Source organism: Barbus barbus (genome assembly GCF_936440315.1).
Source record: "Barbus barbus genome assembly, chromosome: 48".
In the NCBI taxonomy this organism is placed as follows: domain Eukaryota; kingdom Metazoa; phylum Chordata; class Actinopteri; order Cypriniformes; family Cyprinidae; genus Barbus; species Barbus barbus.
Genome location: NC_136726.1, coordinates 19897005 through 19917866, shown reverse-complemented (window position 1 = coordinate 19917866; position 20862 = coordinate 19897005). Strand labels below are relative to the sequence as shown.

The window sequence follows — 20862 nt, the reverse complement described above, 5'->3', positions numbered from 1 at the left end:
GTAATTTAGGCTACTAGTCGGTAAATAATACAGTATGTGATGTATCCTATGCCTCGTCTTATTCCTCTTTTTTAATAAATGTTATGTAAGCTAGTTTGTCATTGTAACCTACTGTTTTATTATTATTGTTGTGCTCTTTAATTGAGAATAACAATGAATCCATCTTTTGTTTTAGTCTTTAAAAGTGAAAGGTGTATAGATATAAGCAAAACAGACAATTATCTTTTCTTGTAAAACATGACACCAAGATCGCGAATTTGAAAGTGACCATATAACTATAATATTAACTATGATAAAAGTTCGTCAGCATGCATTGATTAATCAAATGTTGTAGCAAAAAAAAAAATTGTGCCCAAATTATGTGTTTGTGCAACAAACTGAGAAAGTTAGTCGCAAATGTGCGACCAGTGGGAAGAATGAGTCTAGAGCCCTGTATGGGTAAATAAATCCACACAAACTAGCAGATTAAATAAATCATTTGAAAACAGCGTGAGTGATTCAGCTGGACCGCGTCTTCTCTCTTTCACTCTCTCAAAGCGGCTTCAGCGCATCAGCGCATGAATACGAGCTGCTGCACGCTGTCGCTGATCCAAGACTTGCGCTCGCATTTCAGGACAGATGTCAAAATTGTCACTTGCTTAATCGGGTCATTGTTGCATCGTCACAAAAATGTATAATTTGCACGTCTTTTTAAGCCAATCGGTACTGGTGCACTCCAGAGGCTTTTTCGAGGCTGAGCGCTCACAGTCACATCCAAAGCCCCCTAGCGAGTATCATATTGAGTTATTTTTCGCAGTTTATTGTTGAGTTTAAGTGGCCAAATACACACAAAATTATGCAAAAATGGCCGTCCTGGCCAGTATTCAGGTTTTTTCTTAAGTAAATGTGAACAGCTGAGAAAGAAAACGCATGTGTATAGGCTATCCGTGCATATGTCTTGTGAGAGCAGAGCAGTTCACATGCCGCATCTTTTGCATGCTCAGGTGGGCGCGTGAGGAGGGGGATCCATCAAAATGAGGTGCCGGATCGGATTTCGGTGGATCCAGATCTGGCTTGTTCCGGCACAAATTAAGCCCTGCCTGAAACCAATAGGAAATCTATGGAGGGAGCTGAAACTCCGTGTTGCCCAGCGACAGCCCCAAAACCTGAAAGATCTGGAGAAGACCTGTATGGAGGAGTGGGCCAAAATCCCTGCTGCAGTGTGTGCAAACCTGGTCAAGAACTACAGGAAACGTCTGACCTCTGTAATTGTAAACAAAGGTTTCTGTTCCAAATATTAAGTTCTATTTTTCTATTGTATCAAATACTTCGAGTTGGAGCTAAACTCTGCAGGACAGTGGCCCTCCAGGGCCGAAGTTGCCCATCCCTGATCTAAATGTATGCTACTCTGGAAGACCAATGCTTAATTTTAATAAAACTTAAACATAAAAATGAGGATGCTACTGTTTTTGATAATGAACATAAATTTACATCTGCATCCTAACTCTACTGTCAAATCAAGGTAATGTCAAATGTGCATTTCTAAGAGACAAAAAAAAAAAAAGGATTATTAATATTGCAGCCTGCACTGTAAACTTTGCTGAAGAAGATATACATCATGCATCGTCCGGCAACACAAACCTGTATCATGATTAGAACATGCAGAAACTAAGAAATAAATGTTTTTATTATTTTGTTAAGGAAAAATAACTGAAAAGGGGTAAAGAATTTAAAAACATTAAGTGTTTGTCTTGTTCTCACAATAAAGAGTTGTTTAAAACAACTGCCTTTAAAAATCTGCTTTTAAGCAAAAGATGTGAAATTTTTCGTGATAATTATCAGTATCAACTGATATTAAAAGTCTTATCAAAACAATTTTTTTTTGTTGGCCACATCAGCCAGCCCTACGTTATATGCGTATTGAAAATTTAGCAATAGCTGAATTAATTGCACCTTTACTCAACTGCCTTTTCCAGTCCAACAACATGCTCTTAAAGAATGGGTTTATATGTATATTTGTTTTTGTCATGTGCGATGAAGTGTGTGGGTGTGTGGGTGTGTGGATAGGGGCGGGCAGTGGGTAGGGTGGAGCAATTCTGTCTCTTTAAATTATAGCATCCCCTTCTTTTCGGCCCCTTTGCTTGATGCCAGCGTGCTAGTGATCACATCTCCAGCCTCTTAATCATAAATCAGTTAAGCAATTAGTCTATAAAATGCCTGCGGAGTTTGAACTTTGTCCTGGAAGAAAAATCGGGGGCTCCAACCCCTGTTTTATCATCGCTGAGATTGGACAGAATCATCAAGGAGACATAGAAATCGCCAAAACAATGATCTGTATGGCCAAGGTAAAATACTGCTTTATCAGATGTAAAGTCTGATACTGTGTTGATAAGTTCATGTCATGTTTTAAACCAGTTTTTTGTTTTTCGTTTTTTTTCTGTTGCCAGAATTCTTTCATGCTCCATTGTTATAGAAATGCTCAATATTGTGTTTTTCACACACTATTTTTTTTGTGTGTGTTCACACATTGTATCACATCAAATTAATTTTGACATTTCAGAAGGGAAACTGCACTGCTTCTTAAATGCTCTTAAAAATAAAGGTAATACGTTTTTTTTTTTTTTTTTGCAGTTATACCATAGAACCATTTTGGGTTCCCCAAAGAAGAACCACTTTTCTTAGTGTGAAAAAAAATGTAATGGAAATTAAAAAAAACTTTTTTTCACTTTAAAGAACATTTTTTGGATTTAAAGATTCCATGGGTGTTGCATGTTCTTCATAGAACCATCCATGCCAATAAAGAAGCTTTATTTTTAAGTGTATACACTGTGTATACACAAAAAAAAAAAAAAAATTGAGCCAACTTAAAATTTTAAGGCAACCAGCTTCAGCATATTTTTGAGTTTTCTCAACTTCTTGTTTTAAGTTTATGCAACAAAAAGTTCAGAATCTCCTACAAAAATGAGTTGAGAAAACTAAAAAATCTGCTGAAGCTGGTTGCCTTAAAATTTTAAGTTGGCTCAATTTTTTTTTTTTTTTTTTTTTTTTAACAGTGTATTTAATAGGGTGGCCATATGTTCTCTTTTTCCCCGAACATGTCCTGGCCAGGATTTCTAACTTGCCTAAAATGTTCAGGATTTAACTGCTTTTCTATTACTTGCTAAATGACTGAAAAGTAGTTTGACCAATAGCATGCAAGCATTGCACATAATAAACAATCACAGCATGTGAGGCGGTGGGATCTACAGGACATGCTGGAAAATATTGTCAACCAAATCCACCTCTACTTCCCCTTTTTTTTCTCCACGCAGGACGTGGAGCTGATTGTGCCAAGTTTCAAAAGAGCGAGATCGAACACAGATTCACTAAACAAGCAATGGAGCGTCCCTACACATCTCCTCACGCCTGGGGAGCGACCTACGGAGCTCATAAACACCATCTAGAGTTCAGTCATCAGCAGTACAGAGAACTGCAGCAGTACGCCAATGACATTGGCATCTTCTTTACAGCATCAGGGATGGATGAGGTGAACAAATGCAGAACATTTATAATATATAGCAAGAAAATATTCAAATATCTCTCAAAGACTAAGTAGTTTGAAATGCATCTCTTAACTTTTCCTCTCCCTACCTCGGTCAGATGGCCGTAGAATTTCTTCATGAAATCAATGTGCCATTTTTCAAAGTTGCCTCAGCGGACACCAACAACATCCCTTACCTGGAGAAAACCGCCAAAAAAGGTAAAGAAAGTTTTTCTATTTGAAAAGAAAAGTCTATTTTCAATTGTTGTTACACAAAATCAGTCAAGAGTGTTTGCTGAAAACTCGCTCTCCTCACAAGAATTAATTATCACCCCTGCTCACGGTCACAGGAGTCCATCGAAAATCAAACCTGTTCCTCTGTTTACACTGAATTTCAGGTGTTATCCCAAGTGTGAGAATGGGAAAAATTACAAGCAGAGCCGAGAAGTGAATCTGAGTAGCTTCCCATGTGTATATGAAGTCCGTTATTCTGGATATCTAGCGGAATGCAGTCGATGGAGACCATGCACTGTGTTTACCAAACCGTCAAGAAGCACAATCCCAATTTCACTTTCCTGCAGTGCACCAGCGCTTATCCACTGCCACTAGAGCACGTCAACCTCAGCCTGATCCCTGTAAGACAAGCCACTGTAATTTTAGATACCGAAGTGTTTTTTCATTTCACCACTGATGACAAGACAAATGTGCATGAAGACAATTAATTACATTTTAAATTTATTTTTCAATATATATTTATATAACTAAAACTATGTAAATATAAAAACAAAAACATGTCTATATTAATATCTACTAATATAATTCAAAACATTAAGTGTAATAGTATATCAATGATACACTGGTTCTTTGTTACTGTTATATAATACATTGTTATTGTTATATAATAATTATCCAAAAAATAATTAAGTATTTTAAGAAATCAGGTTTTTACAATAAGGACAGTATTCAGTTGTTTTTTAAGCTAAATTTTGATATGCCAAATGAATAAATGTTTGAATAATTGTTCATTGTTACATTGTTCAATTCAAGGTCATTTTCATTCATTACAACCATAAAAAAATTAAATCAAAAGTATATCAGTGATGCTAAAATAACACTGGTTCATAGATATTATTGTTCATTATTATATGTTTTTCTATTAATTCTTATCAATCTTATAAAATAAAAACGTATTTTGATAAACTAAAGTCAGATGTCATTTTCAAAGTAATATTGACTAAAATTAATAAATATGATGAGATATTGACTAAATTTAGGTGATATTGTCATTAAAAACTATGGCTAAAAAAATCATGGTCTTGATAGCAAGAATTATAGGTACTTAATAATTCATTTGGAATCTTTCTATTTCCCTTTACCTAAATCAGGAGTTCCAGAAGGAGTTTCCAGACATTCCCATAGGATACTCTGGACATGAGACAGGCATCCATGTGTCTGTGGCTGCAGTGTCACTCGGGGCGAAGGTCCTGGAGCGTCATGTGACCCTGGATAAGAGCTGGAAAGGAAGTGACCATGCAGCATCACTGGAGCCGGCCGAGTTGGCGGAGCTGGTGAGAGCCATCAGGACGGTTGAGATGGCAATGGGCTCGCCAATCAAACAGATGCTGCCCTGTGAGGCTTCCTGTCACAGCAAGGTCAGATACAACGCTCATTTGGACAGATATAGTATGATCAATAGTGATCAAATAATTAAATCTCTGTTTATGTCCTTTATTTACAGTTGGGTAAGTCAGTAGTGGCCCGGAAACCATTGCAGAAGGGTGAGACATTAACTCCCGACATGCTGACAGTAAAAGTGGCCGAACCGCATGGTGTGAGACCAGAGAACATCTTCAAACTGGTTGGCAAGAAAATCACGGTGGACCTGGAAAAAGATGCCACCATCACTGATGCCATGATAAAAGGCTGATGATTATACACTCTGTAACTAAAGGGGAACTGAAGGGGTCTTATCATACTATTATCAATAAACAGTAAAACAGTAACAGTAATAAAATATATATAGGACTAAACAATCTGCAATTATTAAATATCTCTTTAGTGTTTCAATGAGGGAGTGGTTTTTAATTATATTCTTATTGTTTGACATCAGAAATATGTTAAGATGAGGTCTTGTATACTACAACTATTACCATTGTAATTGTGGAGAATGAAGAACAAATAAAAACTCTCTCAGTTGATTTCCACTCAACTTTGACTCTTTGTGAATCCAAAGAAAAACGTGATAATTTAATGTGTATACAAATGTGGGTTTATTGTATATCGGTGTGATGGAACACATCTCTACTAGCCTAGCTATTTCCATATAGCTCTTCTATATGGAAATGGCGCCTTTTTGTGTCTCAGTTTTCTACTCCACTGGTTCTCAAACCTCTCCATTAAGTACCCCCAGCACTGCACATGTTGTATGTCTCCCTATATCTGACACACCCACTTCAGGTCTTGCGGTCTCCACTAATGAACTGATGAGTCGACTGAAGCTACAGCTTAGTAAAATAATTCACATCGCACTTGAAACACTACACGATGGTGACCTGCTCGTCAAAACTGTGTAAATGCAATGAGAAAATACATGCAAATCTCGCTCAAAAAATAAATGAATAAAAAATCAAATAAATAAATATACAGGCTATATATTATTACTCATTGTGTTATTTAACCATGTATTACTAATGTGATAAACGGGCCTTGAGTAGCTTGCTGCTTTTTATAAACTGTTACCACAATACAAATATAAAACCCCAAAATTTATATGAAACATAGGTCTATAGCCTTTATGATATGTTATTAAATAATAAACAAAATACAATACAAAACATAAAACATTTTTTTTGTGTGTGTGTCATAAGTTTCCAGTTCAGTTCACAGAGACAACAACGACACACAGACAATAAAAATAAGATGAGAATAAAAATACACATATGTAGGCTATATATAAATACACAAAAAATTAATAATAATAATAATTTGAAAAATAAATAAATTGTATGTACAATTGTGCTATAGATGATAGAATGGAATAGAATAGAAAGAGATGCAGGGATGTACTAGAATGGAGGTGGTAGCAAATAAATACAAATTAATTATTGCCCCCCATTATGCAATAACAATGTGCAATAACCTTATATTGATTTATTTAGCTTCCGCTAAGAAATTAGTCCATTACAATATTAATCGAACATTAAAACGAACACGCCAACAAAATATGAATTCAATATATTTTTAATAAAGTTTCAAGTTTACAAGTTACTTCTATTATAAATTATTGTTCTTCCGAGCGATGTTTTTGTTTTCTGGATCTTTAGCTTAGACATCTATCAAGAGTTTTATGTCAGTGACTGTTTTAAAATAGGCTACAACACGTCATGTAATTTACGTTTCTCAGGTTTAAATGAAATAAGTCCCGAGTTAGTAATCGAGGAGTGACACGTGAGACGTGTAAGTGCTCGGGTCGGCTGATCATTAGAGAGCGAGGACGGTGCTCTACAGGGAGACTCGTGTTATACATCTCTCAAACTAATAATCGAATCAATAAATTAAGTTATTCCCATAAAGGAGTGTCCAGTCCGTATAACGCGAAGCGTTTTCCGGTCATTTCTGTGGCGATGGAGAGCAGCAGGTGCGCAGAGGTGAGTTCGGGTGTCGGTTACCCGTCCGCTGGACACTCTCACCGGGCGGCTCTGATTCTGGCCCGCGGTGGCAGTAAAGGAATCCCGCTGAAGAACATCAAGAATCTGGCCGGTGTTCCTCTGATCGCCTGGGTCCTGAGAGCTGCCTTGGATTCAGAAGTCATTGACAGGCAAGTACATTTTATCCCTTTTTTTTTCTTTCTTGTTTTAATGTGATGGCTTTAATATGATTTTGTTGTTCATTATGATTGTGTCAAACCTTGAACTGGGAAATAAACGTTTAGATTTAATTAGTCTTTTCGTGAGAAAAATAGGCTATATAATTGTTTTAAGAAAGAAAAGAAAAACAAGAAATAAAATAGTTGATATGTTTGGCAGCGTGTGGGTTTCCACAGATCACGATGAAATTGAGCGCGTCGCAAAAGTCTGGGGCGCAAAAGTTCATCGGCGCAGTCCTGAAGTTTCCAAAGATTCATCCAGCTCACTGGAGACCATCCAGGAATTCATCCGACTGAGACCCGGTCAGACACCTCTTTCATTTTTATGCTTATCAAACATATGTTAAATGGAATTGATAACATAGATGAGGTTTTGTACAAACTGCAGGAACGACTTGTGGAAAGTATCGGTAGGCTATGAAATGAACATTACAAAAAATGTGTAATGTTTTGTCATGTCAGAATTCATGCACACTTTCTAGATAATACATGTTAAATGTAACAAATTTAAAAAAGAAAATAAATGTGTGAAAAAATATAATAATATTGTAAAGTTGTTTAAAGATATATATATATATATATATATATATTTGTGGAATATATATAATAATGTATTAACAGATATATTTGTGGAATATATAATAACACATCATATATATACATACATACACTACCGGTCAAAAGTTTTTGAACAGTAAGATTTTTTTTGTTTTTTAAAGAAGTCTCTTCTGCTCACCAAGAATGATTGATTGATTTCTAAAGGATCATGTGACTGGAGTAATGATGCTAGTTGAAATTCAGCTTTGAAGTCGCAGGAATAAATTACATTTGAAAATATATTCAAATAGAAAATGGTTATTTAAATAGTAAAAAATATTTCAAAATTTTACTGCTTTTTCTGTACTTTGGATCAAATAAATGCAGGCTTTGCACTGTAAAAAGTGATAAGTTGACTTAACTTAAAACAAATGAGGAAACCCCTTGCCTTAAAATTAAGTAAATAATAATTTGAAAAAAATAGCTTAAGTGAATTTTGACAATTCACTTAACTTATTTTTTTAAATGATTATTTACTTAATAATTTTAAGGCAACGGGTTTCCTCAATTTTTTTAAGTTAAGTCAACTTATCACTTTTTACAGTTTGTGAGCAGAAGAGACTTCTTTAAAAAACATTAAATATCTTACCGTTCAAAAAACTTTTGACCGGTAGTGTATACATACATATATTATAATTGATATATATATATATATTTATCAGTGTGAATTTGTGTAACAAAGCGGGAAAGCTGGAATATAAAGCAGTTGCAAGTAATTAAAAAAAATATTCATTCTCTTCACCCTTTTAAAATGGCAACATTAAAAACCTAGAAAGGCCTCCAGCTTTACTGCATTGGTCATTTATTCTCTGGCGATGTTTCAGAGGTAGACATCGTCTGTCATATTCAAGCTACGTCACCATGCCTCCACCCTCATCATATCAGAGAAGCCCTGCAGATGATCACTGAACAGGGTTATGACTATGTGTTTTCGGTGGTTCGTAGACACCAGTTTCGCTGGGAGGAGGTGGACAAGAAAGGTATCATAAAAACATCTCATAAGCAAACAATTGCAGATTTTTGCTTTAAATTAAACGTTTTGTTACTGGGCAAATAATGAATTTTCAGTTGATGTTTATTCATGGTCACAAAGTTTTTTTTTAATTGGTTTGTTACTATTTTCATAAGTAAGGTGCACATTTTCAAAACTCTTAGTACAAAACTTTAAACTGGTCACACTTGTAATACCACTAGTCATTCTTTCAAAACCTGATCTCATGATTTCATTGTAGTTGCACATATTTTCATTCCACAATCATGATTTCAGAACACAAGATCATTGTGATATGTATTGAGAACATCTGGTTTAAATTACCAAAACGCAACAGGAAGATCTTCTTTCAACTTAGTACTTTAATCAGTTCACTCAGTAGCAAACAATACAAGGTACAGGTTTCAAATTGCCGTGCTGAATGAGTGTTACTGTAAAACTGTATACACAGCAAGTGTTACACTTATATTCAGACAAAAGCTATATTTAAAAAAATTATAATAATAATAACCTGTAAATGCAGACCTCAAATTCACATTAATCATCAAGCAATCTTCAACATTTGGCCATAAATTTATCAACATCACAGTGAATGTCTTTATTGTTCAGGTACCGCGGGAAAAACATTCTGGCATGTCGAATCGAGGCTTGACATTGCTCTGCAGTTCCCATTCAGTCGGTCGAGTTCTCTCTTTTTCCTTTTCTTCTCTTTGTTTTTGCCTTTTTTGAGCAGAAAGAGATGAAAAGCCGTTCTCACGGCTAGTAAAATGGTGCGCTTAAAGAGCGCGTAAAAGCTGTTTTTACAGCTGGTAGAGAACGCGCGGAGAGACAGAGCACACAACAGGCTGCACAATCCCTGTCAACACTGATTAAAGAGCAAATTCCCTAAAAGAGCTTACACAAGTAGAGCTTGCATCTTTTTAAACATTCTACTAGTTTAATGACATTCTACTTGTGTGTTACCTGGCGCCGCGGGATGGTCACGAGTGCTGCATCGTGTGTCTGGGCTTAGTGCACGCTAAGGCAGCGTCTGTGGATGAGTCATGTACCCATTGTGGGAAAATGACCATCTCGGAGTTGCAGTCGAGACTCCAGTTCCTGCAAAGGGGCGGAGTCCCAGTGCCGCTGCCTCGTTCCAATCCTCCTCAGAGGGTTGCTGTGAGTGGTGGCACTGGGGATCTGAGGATTACAGTGAGCGCGCTTCCTTCGGGGGACCAACCCCCTAGGAACCCTCATTCCTCCTGCACTCCTCAGCCAGTAGAGCTGCCGGGGGAGCGCGGTGGGCCATCTCAAAGGTGTGCACCATCCGTATCCTTCGGCGCTCCTCCCGATGACCAGATGTCGATAGCTGCATCGGAGGGTGAGTCAGACTTTTCTGGAGATGACGCATCAGCGCAATTGCCTCCTTCGGGTACGGTAGCGGTGCCTGATACGGATCCGGAAATGATGGCTATGCTTTCCCGGGCCGCCAACAGGGTCGGGCTCGTGTGGAATCCTCCCCCGTGTCCCGAGCCCTCGAGGCTGGACGATTGGTTCCTGGGGGTGGCACGAGCTGGTTCTCAGCCACCCACCCCAGTTCCTTTCTTCCCGGAGGTGCATGAAGAACTCACATGGAAGGCACCTTTTACTGCCCGAAACCGTGCTGGTGGGTCCTCCTCCCTCACCACCCTTGATGGCGGTGCGGCGAAGGGTTGCACGCGCATCCCCCCTGTGGAGCGGGCTGTTGCTATGCAGCTGTGCCCTAACTCCACCTGGTGTGGGGAGCCGTCTCTCCCTTCCCGGGCCTGTGAGCACTCGTCGGACCTTACCGGCAGAGCTTACCGGGCCTGTGGGGAAGCCGCTTCTGCCTTACACGCTATGGCGTTGTTGCAGGTCCATCAGGCCAAGGCACTGAGGGGCCTGCACGAGGGTGGTCATGACCCGCTGCACCCAGCGGTTCTCGGCTGTACAGAGGCAGTCTGAGGCGATGAGCCACATCCTGCCACGGCGGTCCGCTGCTGCATCCACTCCACCGCCGGCAGCACCTCAGCCTGCTCGTCGCCGAGGGCGACTCCCTGCATCTGCCCCTGCTCCAGCGCTGCAGCAGCAGCCTTCACCCAAGCAGCGCTGTGGAGCCAGTCGTAGCGGGGTCCCCAGCCGTCCAGGCCCCCGCCAAGAGGGGCAGCAAAGCCAAGAGCAAGAAGCCCTAGGATGAGCGACCCAGGGATGGTTGGGACTGCTCTTCAGGTGTTGGTGACTGCACCGCTCCTTCCCCCGGAGGAGTGCCGGGTGGTAAATCCTTTGTTCTGTTCTGCTGCTGGCACAACAGCCAGCGGTACCCAAATTTTCAATAAAAGAGCAGTTTCTATCATCTCCGGGTCCGAATAGGGCTCGGAGAGTAGTGGGAGGAGCAAAACCTCTCCACTCTCATCCACCTCTTCTATCGCTAGTGGACAGCAGCGTGCAGTTCGAGATGGGCACCCAAGCCTCTCCTGCAGCCCCTGTCTGATTGTGGAACCGGGTAAGTGTTGCACAGCACACACAGACCCCGCTACGGGCCGCCTCCCAAAGAGAGCCCCCCGAGCCGCGTCCCTGTGTTCCACCTCGCTGCCCCACTGCGGGTACGCCTACGGTCCCCTTGGTCCCGCTTGTGCAGTCTCTGCGAGCATGGTTAGCACTCCCCAGTCAATCTCGCTGGCTCATTCGGACCATCAGGCTCGGCTATGCGATTCAGTTCGCCCGGCGTCCCCCCCACTTCAGTGAAAGCTTTCAATGCCCACGTCTTGCGTGCGGAGCTCGTAGTCCTACTGGCGAAGGACGTGATAGAGCCGGTCCCTCCAGCCGATATGAGGTTTACAGCTCTTACTTCATTGTGCCCAAGAAAAGCGGTGGGTTACGACCGATCTTGGACCTGCGAGTTTTGAATCGGAGCCTTCACAAGCTACCGTTCAGAATGCTCACGCAGAAACGCATTTTCGAGTGCATCCGTACCCGAGATTGGTTCGCAGCGATCGACCTGAAGGACGCGTACTTTCATGTCTCGATTCTTCCTCGACACAGGCCGTTTCTGCGCTTTGCGTTCGAGGGTCGAGCATATCAGTACAAGGTCCTCCCCGCGTCTTCACGAAAGTCATGGAGGCAGCCCTTGTTCCCATGAGAGAACAGGGCATTCGCATCCTCAACTATCTCGACGACTGGCTCATTCTTGCTCAGTCTCGGGACTGATGATAGAGCTGACAGTTGACTTTTTTACTGTAAATTAGGCTGAACTAACCTGGCAGCCTCTGCCATGGTAAGGCCTCTGTTAACCACATGGTCAACAATGATGGCCCAGACTTCATTAGAGATGATGGCGCACAGTCTTCTGCCTACATTTCTCTGAAGACCACCTCTTTCTCTTGGCCCATGTCCACCTCTCTGTTGAGGAGCACCACCACCTCTTTCTCTTAGCCTACATCCACCTCTCTGTTGAGGAGCACTACCACTGCTTTCTCTTGGCCCACGTCCACCTCTCTGTTGAGGAGTACCACCACCTCTTTCTCTTCGTCCACGTCCACCTTTCTGTTGAGGAGCACCACCACCTCTTCGATGCAAAAAAAAAAAAGTTTATCCTGCTCCATGTATGAACATTGCAAAGTCTCACACACAGTTCTACTTATATGGTATCTAATTGTGATCATCAGGTGAAAATAATTAGTAATTGGTCTTTCTTGACTGAAAGCTCTTGCAGCAATTTGTAACTTACAAATTATCAGACATCAATCAGACAAGTTGAAAATCTATGGAAATAATAAATGATTCTTTGATTAAACATTAAGTTGAATTAAATGATAGACAGATGTATTAAACTGAATGATAATAGATGCAAATCAAAAGTTTGATAGTAATAGCTTTATGAAAGGCAGTTACTGTGAATTAAACATTTATATAGATGAAACACTTATTTTGTGTAGTGAAAAGAATATTTAGTGATTATGTGTATTGTACTAACACAACTGAAAATATGCTGAAATGTTTGAAAAAAAGTGCACTTTTGATGATCTGCTGTGATGGAAGTACTAAGAGTTTTGAAAATGTACCAATTGCTTGTGAAAATTGCGCCAAAGCAATAAAAAAACTGTAAAAGCTTATCAAAAGTAGGCTGCTTTAATATACTTTGTTATCATATCTTGAATCTCTATGACACCCAATCCTGTAGCTATGTAAGGTTAAGTAAACGGCACAATTAGAGCTGTCAGTTTAACACGTTAACTTAATTAGTTATGAAAAAATTACGCAATTAAAATATTTTAACACAGTTAACACACTGGCTCCGCCCCCAGACATATACGCCATCTTACATTTCATACAGTTTAAATGTGATGCAGGGCAACAACTTCATAAATGCAAGATACTGGGGCAAAAATGCTCCTGTATGAGTTTTTGTCTCATATTTATATCACATAATAAGCGACATCACAAGTGCTGTTTGTCCTGAATGTAACGACTGTAAATGTGATTTATACAACAGTTCAGTAAATAAGAAGTTAATATTGTGATATTTTAAACACAATATTTTCTGGTTTTGCGCAGTTTTTCCAACAAAAATATTACCTATAAAGCCACAGCCGAGCTGTTGTGCATCTCCGAGCAACACAGCGGTGTTTAGTTTCTGAATTAATCCGCATTTGAAGGAATCGTGTGAATCAATGATTCAAAGGCCCATTCATAAATTGAGCTGTTTACTGAATTCCTGAATGAGTCAGTGGTTTGAACAAATCAAATTAATGAAAGACTCATAAAAACATTTACCACCACCTGCTGGCAGTTTTAGTTTAGAGTATTATTTCATAAAAATAGAGGGAAAAATAACTTTGAAGGGATAGTTCACCCAAAAAAATTTAATTATGTCATCATTTACTCAAACTTGAATGACTTACTTTCTTTTGTGGAACCAAAAAGTAGGTATTTTGAAGACTGTTGGCAACAAAGCTGTTTTGGTTGCCAATGACTTCCACTGCATGAACAAACAATTTCTGATATGTTTCTCAAATTATCTTCTTTTATGGTACATAGTTTGTTAGGCCATTGTAGCATAAATGTTTATGTATAATACATTTTATGTTGAATTAAATAAAATATTTATTCTAAAGCTATTTGTAATGTCTACATAATACTCTCATTTAACACAAAAATAGAAAATAGCTTTAAATAATCTTTTGGGGGTATTTTCACAGCCAAATGTAATTTTCAATTAATTAGATTAATTAATGTAATTAATTAGATTAAAAATTTTAATTGGCTGACAGCCCTAGTCATAATATTAACAGGACGTACAATTTGAAGGTATGCACAACTTCCATTTATGTCTTTTATTTCAATTAGGGTGTAAGAATACAACTCCTCTGAACATTGACGTGGCACACAGACGGCGAAGACAAGATTGGCCCGGAGAGCTCTGCGAAAATGGCTCTTTCTATTTTAGTACGAGGAAGGCTTGGGAAAACGGCCTTAAACAGGTGTGTCCATATCAAAATATGGTGACAAACCTGTTCCTAGATATCTCAGTTTTGAAAAATATTTAACACTCTGGGGTTGAAGACTGCACTGGTGCGGTCTGTCTTGTTTTTTCTTAACCCTCTGTGGTCTGAGTGTGTTTTGGGGCCCTGGAGAAGTTTTGACATGCCCTGACATCTTAAAAAACATATTAATGTCTAAAGTCTGATTACACTGTATTCAGCACAAACTGTGCTGCGGTAATATGCGAGTAGCATGAATGTACATTTTATGTTTTTGAGAAAACAACGTTTATGCATGGTTAGTGAAAAACAAAAATTTTCAAGTAACTGAAATAACGCCATGAAACACACACAGATCATTTGTTCACAAGACTTTTGGGAACTGTGTGAAACCTCATCAGATATTTTGGTCTGTTCTCTGTGTGTTTTAGTTGGGCAAGATCGCCTACTATGAAATGTTGCCTGAGTACAGCGTTGATATCGACGTGGACATCGACTGGCCTGTCGCTGAGCAGAGGGTTCTGAGGTGAGCTGTTAAAACAAACTCTGTGTCCATACAAAAAACAATGATGCCGATATAAATGTTCCCCTTTCTGCAGGTTTGGCTATTTTGGCCGAGAGAAGAACGTGGCAGTCAGGCTGTTTCTGTGTAAAGTGTCTGGCTGTTTGACGAACGGACAGATATACACATCAGTTTCAGGAGAGGACCTTGTGGCCATCAATGCTCGAGACTTGGCAGGCATACAGAGGCTGCAGAGGGAAAATATAGAGGTATAGTCATATAGGCTGGTACAAATAATGTTGTATAGTAGCCTACAGTATCTAGCAACATATAGCCATTTTTTACCAAAATTCCAATAACAATCCAAAAATGAAAAATTGCTGAAAATTCACATTTTCATCTAATTTTCATTTTTAGGTGAACTATTCCTTTAAGAGCATGAATGTGTATTAATAAAGTAAATAGGGTTAATTTTGGTTTGATGTTTGTTAACTGTTGTTCTTGTGTATGTTTAGGTGATCCTCATGTCCAATGTGAATGAGCCGCTGTCCAGGAGTCTCCTGAAGAAGGTCGCCCATCAGGCTGGCTGTGGACTCTGGTTTGGAAAACAGCTGAAAGGGTTTGAGATGGAGCAGCTGATGGAAAAGAAGAAGCTGCGGTGGGATGAAATGGCCTTCATGGGTGAGAATGTCATGTCAATATGATTAATAAAACATCTAGCTGAACCTAATTGAAGCTTGATATGTCTACTGCAGAGAGCCTCTTAACATATATATAAATATTTACTAGTTGATATATTTATATATATTTTTTATATATACAGTATATATACTTTTATTTCACTTTGCCTGGTTTTGTTACTATGCTTTTAACTTACACATGAAAAGTAATAACAAAAATAAATTAGAGCTCTATTATTAATTAACTCTGTGAGGTAAAGTGGCAATCTAGAGAATTTTGCATTGTTTTACATTGGAATAGTATGGAGCCCTTAAGGGACATGATGGTGGAAAAAATTTGGGGTGGGAGGAAAAAAATGTTTCAAATGTTTTGCGTTCCCTCACAAAATGTTTGCGTTCTCTCGCAAAGATATTTGAGTTCTCTCAAATATCTTAGTGTTTTAAAACAGTGACATTGGCAGACTAAATTCGATAATAATAAATCCTGTTAAAAATGATTAGGCTAACATTAATAACCTTATTAATAATATTACTATAAATAAAGCAGAATAATCCAGAATATGATTGCAATGGATTTGGTATTTATAAATCACCATTTTCATTCATTAGCCTACCTTAAGAGTATTATGGGGAGAAAAAGCTTACGTGCAGGGCGTTGTGTTCATATTCTGGGCTATTCTGCTTAGTAATATTATTAATAAGGTTATTAATATTAGCCTAATAATTTTATCAGCTTTTATTATTATCAAATTTGGTCCTCCAATGTCACTGTTTTAAAACATTAAGCCACATTAAGCTTAGAATGTCCCAAAACTGTGCCTTGAGCGAAGCACTGACGTATTTCTTTATTTGAGTCCAAGTTCAAAATAAAACCCTATCAACCGCACCATTGTGAACATACGGAGCTGTATGAACCACTGAAAGCTGTAAAGTAAATAGGAAGAGTTTGTCCAAACTCAAATGGTTTTGCAAGAGAACGCAAATATCTTTGCGAGAGAACACAAAAGTTTTGCGAGGGAAAGCAAAACATTTGAAAAAAAAATGTCATTCCACCCCAAATTTTTCCCACCACCATGTCCCATTAAGGGCTCCTTAGAATAGTCCAAACGAATGTTGTAAATAAACCTGAAACTACTTGCAAACGTAAAATAATCTGAATTTGCAGTGAGCAGAGTGTGATATTTTCCCTCACAGGTTCAGAGTCTGAAGACAGAGAGATTTTGGCACAGGTGGGGCTGAATGGTGTCCCGTGTGACTCACCTGTGGCGAATCTCATTGCAGCGAAATACACGTGTCAGAGACCCGCCGGAAATGGAGCAGTTTGTGAGTTTGCCGAGTACATACTGATGCTGAAGAAAAAGAGCTTGCTGGAGGTGCACGAGGATCGCATTGACAGGGCCAATTTCTAAATTCCAGTTTCTATTTCATATGTCTTTTAAACAGTCGGTTTGGGTTGCTGTGATAACATGATAAAACATGAGCAAACACACAAGTGTGTTTACTTATGTTTTTTATTTGTCTCTTTACTTGATCTCTCTCTGTATTTGTTCTCAGCCCTTCAAATGCAAAATTCATTTATATATTACCATTCTATATTACAATTTTTTACGATTGCTTAGGCACGATTTTAAAAACTAGGCTCATTTTGTCAAAACACTACACACATCTACACACACAATTAACAGAACATCTCAGATCTTTTGCTAAATGAAACACTTCTTTCAAAACTGTACAATAATTTAACAAAACCCAGTTTCGGTAACGTATGATACACACATGGTTCATACAGTCGGATTCTGTTTGAACCACTTACACACTGCTGTGTTCAACCTTAAACACTTGTAACATTTCTACCTTTCTAATGATACAGTCTGGGTTAGATTTTTGATTTAAATTTTTTTGAGATATTGTTAAAGAGCATGAATTGACCAAACACAATACAAAAGACAAGTGTTGCACACTGATGAAAGTATTTATTTCTCACCACATTGTAAAATCCTTCAGTACATCATTGCAATTAGGCTGAAAATCAGAACATATTCTAATTAGAATATAGTACATAAACATTTGTCAAGACAAAAACACCCTCTCAGCATCTCTTCGTATAGCTGGATATGGCCACTTCATTCACATTACAAGCAATGTCCAGGCAAAGAATCTTTTTGAATGGTGACTCCATCCTTACACAGACTCTGCATCTATTACAGTAGGTCACAGGCCTCCTCCATAGCTTCAATAGGGTCAGAGGTCATAAACCTTCCTCTGCCATGCAGAAGGGAAAAAGGAAAGGAAGGGAGAGTGTTGTGGGAGGTACTGGAATAATGGAAACAGATACCTACTGTAGTCTGTCCAATACTTAGTCATGTTACCACCATGTTGACCCGGGACATTCAAAACAGCTTTGTGGCCAAAGATATTTCTTCTTACAGTATTCCTCTTACTCTTACTGCAACACTGCCTTTCATTTTTGATGAATACAAAAATTCACGTGTTGCCTTTTTATAGTGCTTACACCTGATTGTTGAGAGTTAAGCACCTAAGAGTCTACACACCTGACGGCCGTGTTTGATCAATTGATTTATAGGGGTGGTATTTTTGAAAGCAGTGCCTTGAAATGGCACAGAAGTGACATTATGTTGTCTAATGTAGAGAAGTGTGTTTAGTGTTTTGCAATACAATGTGTGTAATGTTTTGCAAAAAGTATGAGGCTGAGAATGTGCTTATTGTTGTGCATATTTGGGCTGAGGTTGTGTTCCTTGAGTGTAAGGTTTCACTAACTGTGTGTTATTTTTAATTTTAGTGTGTAAGCAATCGTAAAAAAAAACTGTAATGTTTGATCTTATGCTGTGTCCTCAAAGTTAGAAATCAGAAATTCTGATGTCTGACCTAAGGTGTGATTATGTTTGTTTGATTCTGTTTGTTTATATGTATGCACGTGTCATGTGGCGTCAGTTTATGAGGAAATTGGGAAATTGATAGTTTCAGAAATTATACTTTAAATTGCTCAGAAATGAGAGTAAAGACTTTTAGCCTGTTACAAAATATTTCTGCTCTTCTTATAAGATATAACTGTGTAAAACAAAAATTTTACTTTTATTTTGTGTTTGGAAAGTTATTACTTCAGAGATACCTTGTGGGTTAAACTCATACAGAGTATTGATATTAAACTGGGCCACTAATATAGCTTTCGTAGTTGCATTTTTTTCTTTTGTAATTCTGGAAGTGTGACAGCAATGGTTCTTAAGGAAAGGTTTCAGGTATATATTATAAAAGTACATATTTCACATTTGTTAATTATTGTGCTTATTAAAATAATGATAACTTGTCCATTTGTCAGATGTTTTGCTCATTCATTTTACAATATGTTTGTTCAAAAGCAATGCAACAATTTGATTGTATTAGTGATATACTGTATACTATCCTAAATGAAAGCTCTCATTTTCTAAAAGGGACACGATTTGACAAAGGCAATGCTGATAGAGATAATAAGTGGAACAGATCACAGGAAAATCAGACTTGCTGTAAAACACGTGTAAGCAAACACCCATCAAGTCTCAGACATTTCCCTGTAGAAAATCAAAGAGTTCTGCTTAAAATATGTATGATCTTGGGCAAGTGAAGTGAAAATTCAGTTGATGTCACTGAAGCATTTTTAGAAAACCAAGGGGCTGTATTGAATTAATATCTTCACACAGAATTATATCCGTTTAGTAATTGGTAATTTCACTTCTTGCAAATCTCAGGTCAAGGACTTTCCTAGGTTTCTGTAATAAACCACCTTGGGTAAAAAAACACCTTGATGGTTTTCTGTATGACCACAACACAAAAGTTGTAACAATGTTTGTACAGCCTTTCCAAAATACATCTATGTGTCAATACTTTGCATGACCCTAAATGACTAAAAGGAACAAATTATACAGGTATTCATATAGATTACCCCCCCCCCCCCCCCCCCCCCCCCCCTTAAAGTATACTGTATCACCAATAAAAAAAACTTCTGCCTCGCGTGCTTTGCAAAATCAGAGTGTAAAAGGAAACTGTTCTGTTAGTGGCACCGAAATGGCCCAATCAGCCGTGGTTCCCAGAACTGGTGGACATGCTGGTAGCCCCCCGTGGACTATCCCACTGAAAAGAGTGGGATAATCTTCTAATCTTCTAAAAGTGGGAAAATCTTCTAATCTGCCTGATCTTCTGCATTAGGCCACATGTTCTCATCCACATCACACCTGATATCTTCTTCTCTAGTAAGGTATCTTTTGGCATGCCTTATCCACCCCTGGCGGTGTTCAGCTGTGATATCTTGGCATGCAGCATCCATTGCATCCAGGAGGGACATTTGGTCAAAAACCTTCGATCTCCAGGCTGAGAAAAACTCCTCAATGAGGTTGAGGAAAGTGGAGTAAGGGGCAAGGAAAATGAACATCATTCTCTGATGGGTGTCAAACCAGTCTGTGACTGCACGGGAATGGTGGAATGCCACATTGTTCCATGTGATCACATATTTTGACAAGTGGTCCCTCACCCCATCCCCTTTCTCTGGCACCAGTCCTTCGTACAGGTCTTCTAAAATCTCATATTTATGCAGGAGTGCACTTTTCCACACAAGATCAGCCTAAAGAGGTCCTCTTTTACTGTATACTGTATGGTTATGTGATTGAAAGAACCTCAACACATGAGTGTGTTTTCTAGATGGGAATCAGCTGTAATTTATATATTTGCATATTTGCATAACATTATACATTCGAAATCAGCTGTTTCTCATTAATGAATAAAAAACGGGACATATTTGTGTTTCAAATTCACAATATGAATAGCTGTTCACTTTGACTTTAGCATACAAGTTAGGTTTAGAAGATTATGTTATCTGTTCTAACATATAGTGTGAAAACATTTGTAAATATGGCAGTAAAAATTAATTGTTTTGGTCTTGGTTGAGCTTGTGTGTAAAAGAAGTTCAAGCATTTTAAATGTGTGTTAACTGCATGCATTTTGTGTCAAAGCAACAAGGAATGCATTGATTGTATAGCGTATACAGATGGAGGTTGTGCTAACTGCATTAAGAGTTTAGGAAAATTGTTAAAAGTATTGAAAAAATTGTAATAGCGATTGTAAAAAACTGTAAACAAATGCTTCAATGCTTTTTGCCTCATGAGTACTGAAGAAAGCATGGATTGAAACGTCTGCTCTTTGGTCTGTTTTTAAGACACTTTGCACTTTTGTATGTGGAAATTAAAAACTATATTTTTTATAG

General features: G+C 38.4%; 1 protein-coding gene and 1 pseudogene across 2 annotated transcripts; both read left to right on the top strand.

Moving 5' to 3' along the window:
• Positions 1–2192: 2192 nt before the first annotated feature.
• LOC306866778 (N-acetylneuraminate-9-phosphate synthase-like) lies at positions 2193–5426 on the top strand (annotated as a pseudogene). Its single transcript has 6 exons — positions 2193–2324; positions 3291–3505; positions 3619–3718; positions 3981–4134; positions 4885–5151; positions 5238–5426. The product of its transcript is annotated as an N-acetylneuraminate-9-phosphate synthase-like (transcript).
• Positions 5427–6940: 1514 nt separating this feature from the next.
• Positions 6941–18936, top strand: cmasb (cytidine monophosphate N-acetylneuraminic acid synthetase b). Its single transcript, XM_079412115.1, has 8 exons — positions 6941–7316; positions 7525–7667; positions 8786–8941; positions 14296–14429; positions 14861–14955; positions 15029–15200; positions 15447–15612; positions 16806–18936. Exons 1-8 carry the CDS (start codon positions 7123–7125, stop codon positions 17018–17020), a joined length of 1275 nt encoding a protein of 424 aa, XP_079268241.1. The 5' UTR covers positions 6941–7122; the 3' UTR covers positions 17021–18936.
• Positions 18937–20862: the final 1926 nt, after the last annotated feature.

Excerpts from the sequence above, each read along its gene's own strand:
- cmasb (XM_079412115.1), top strand. The coding sequence starts at position 7,123 with ATGGAGAGCAGCAGGTGCGCAGAGGTGAGTTCGGGTGTCGGTTACCCG. Across the intron at positions 14,430-14,860 it reads GGGAAAACGGCCTTAAACAG|TTGGGCAAGATCGCCTACTA; the intron begins GTGTGTCCATAT and ends TGTGTGTTTTAG. Across the intron at positions 15,613-16,805 it reads GGATGAAATGGCCTTCATGG|GTTCAGAGTCTGAAGACAGA; the intron begins GTGAGAATGTCA and ends TTTCCCTCACAG.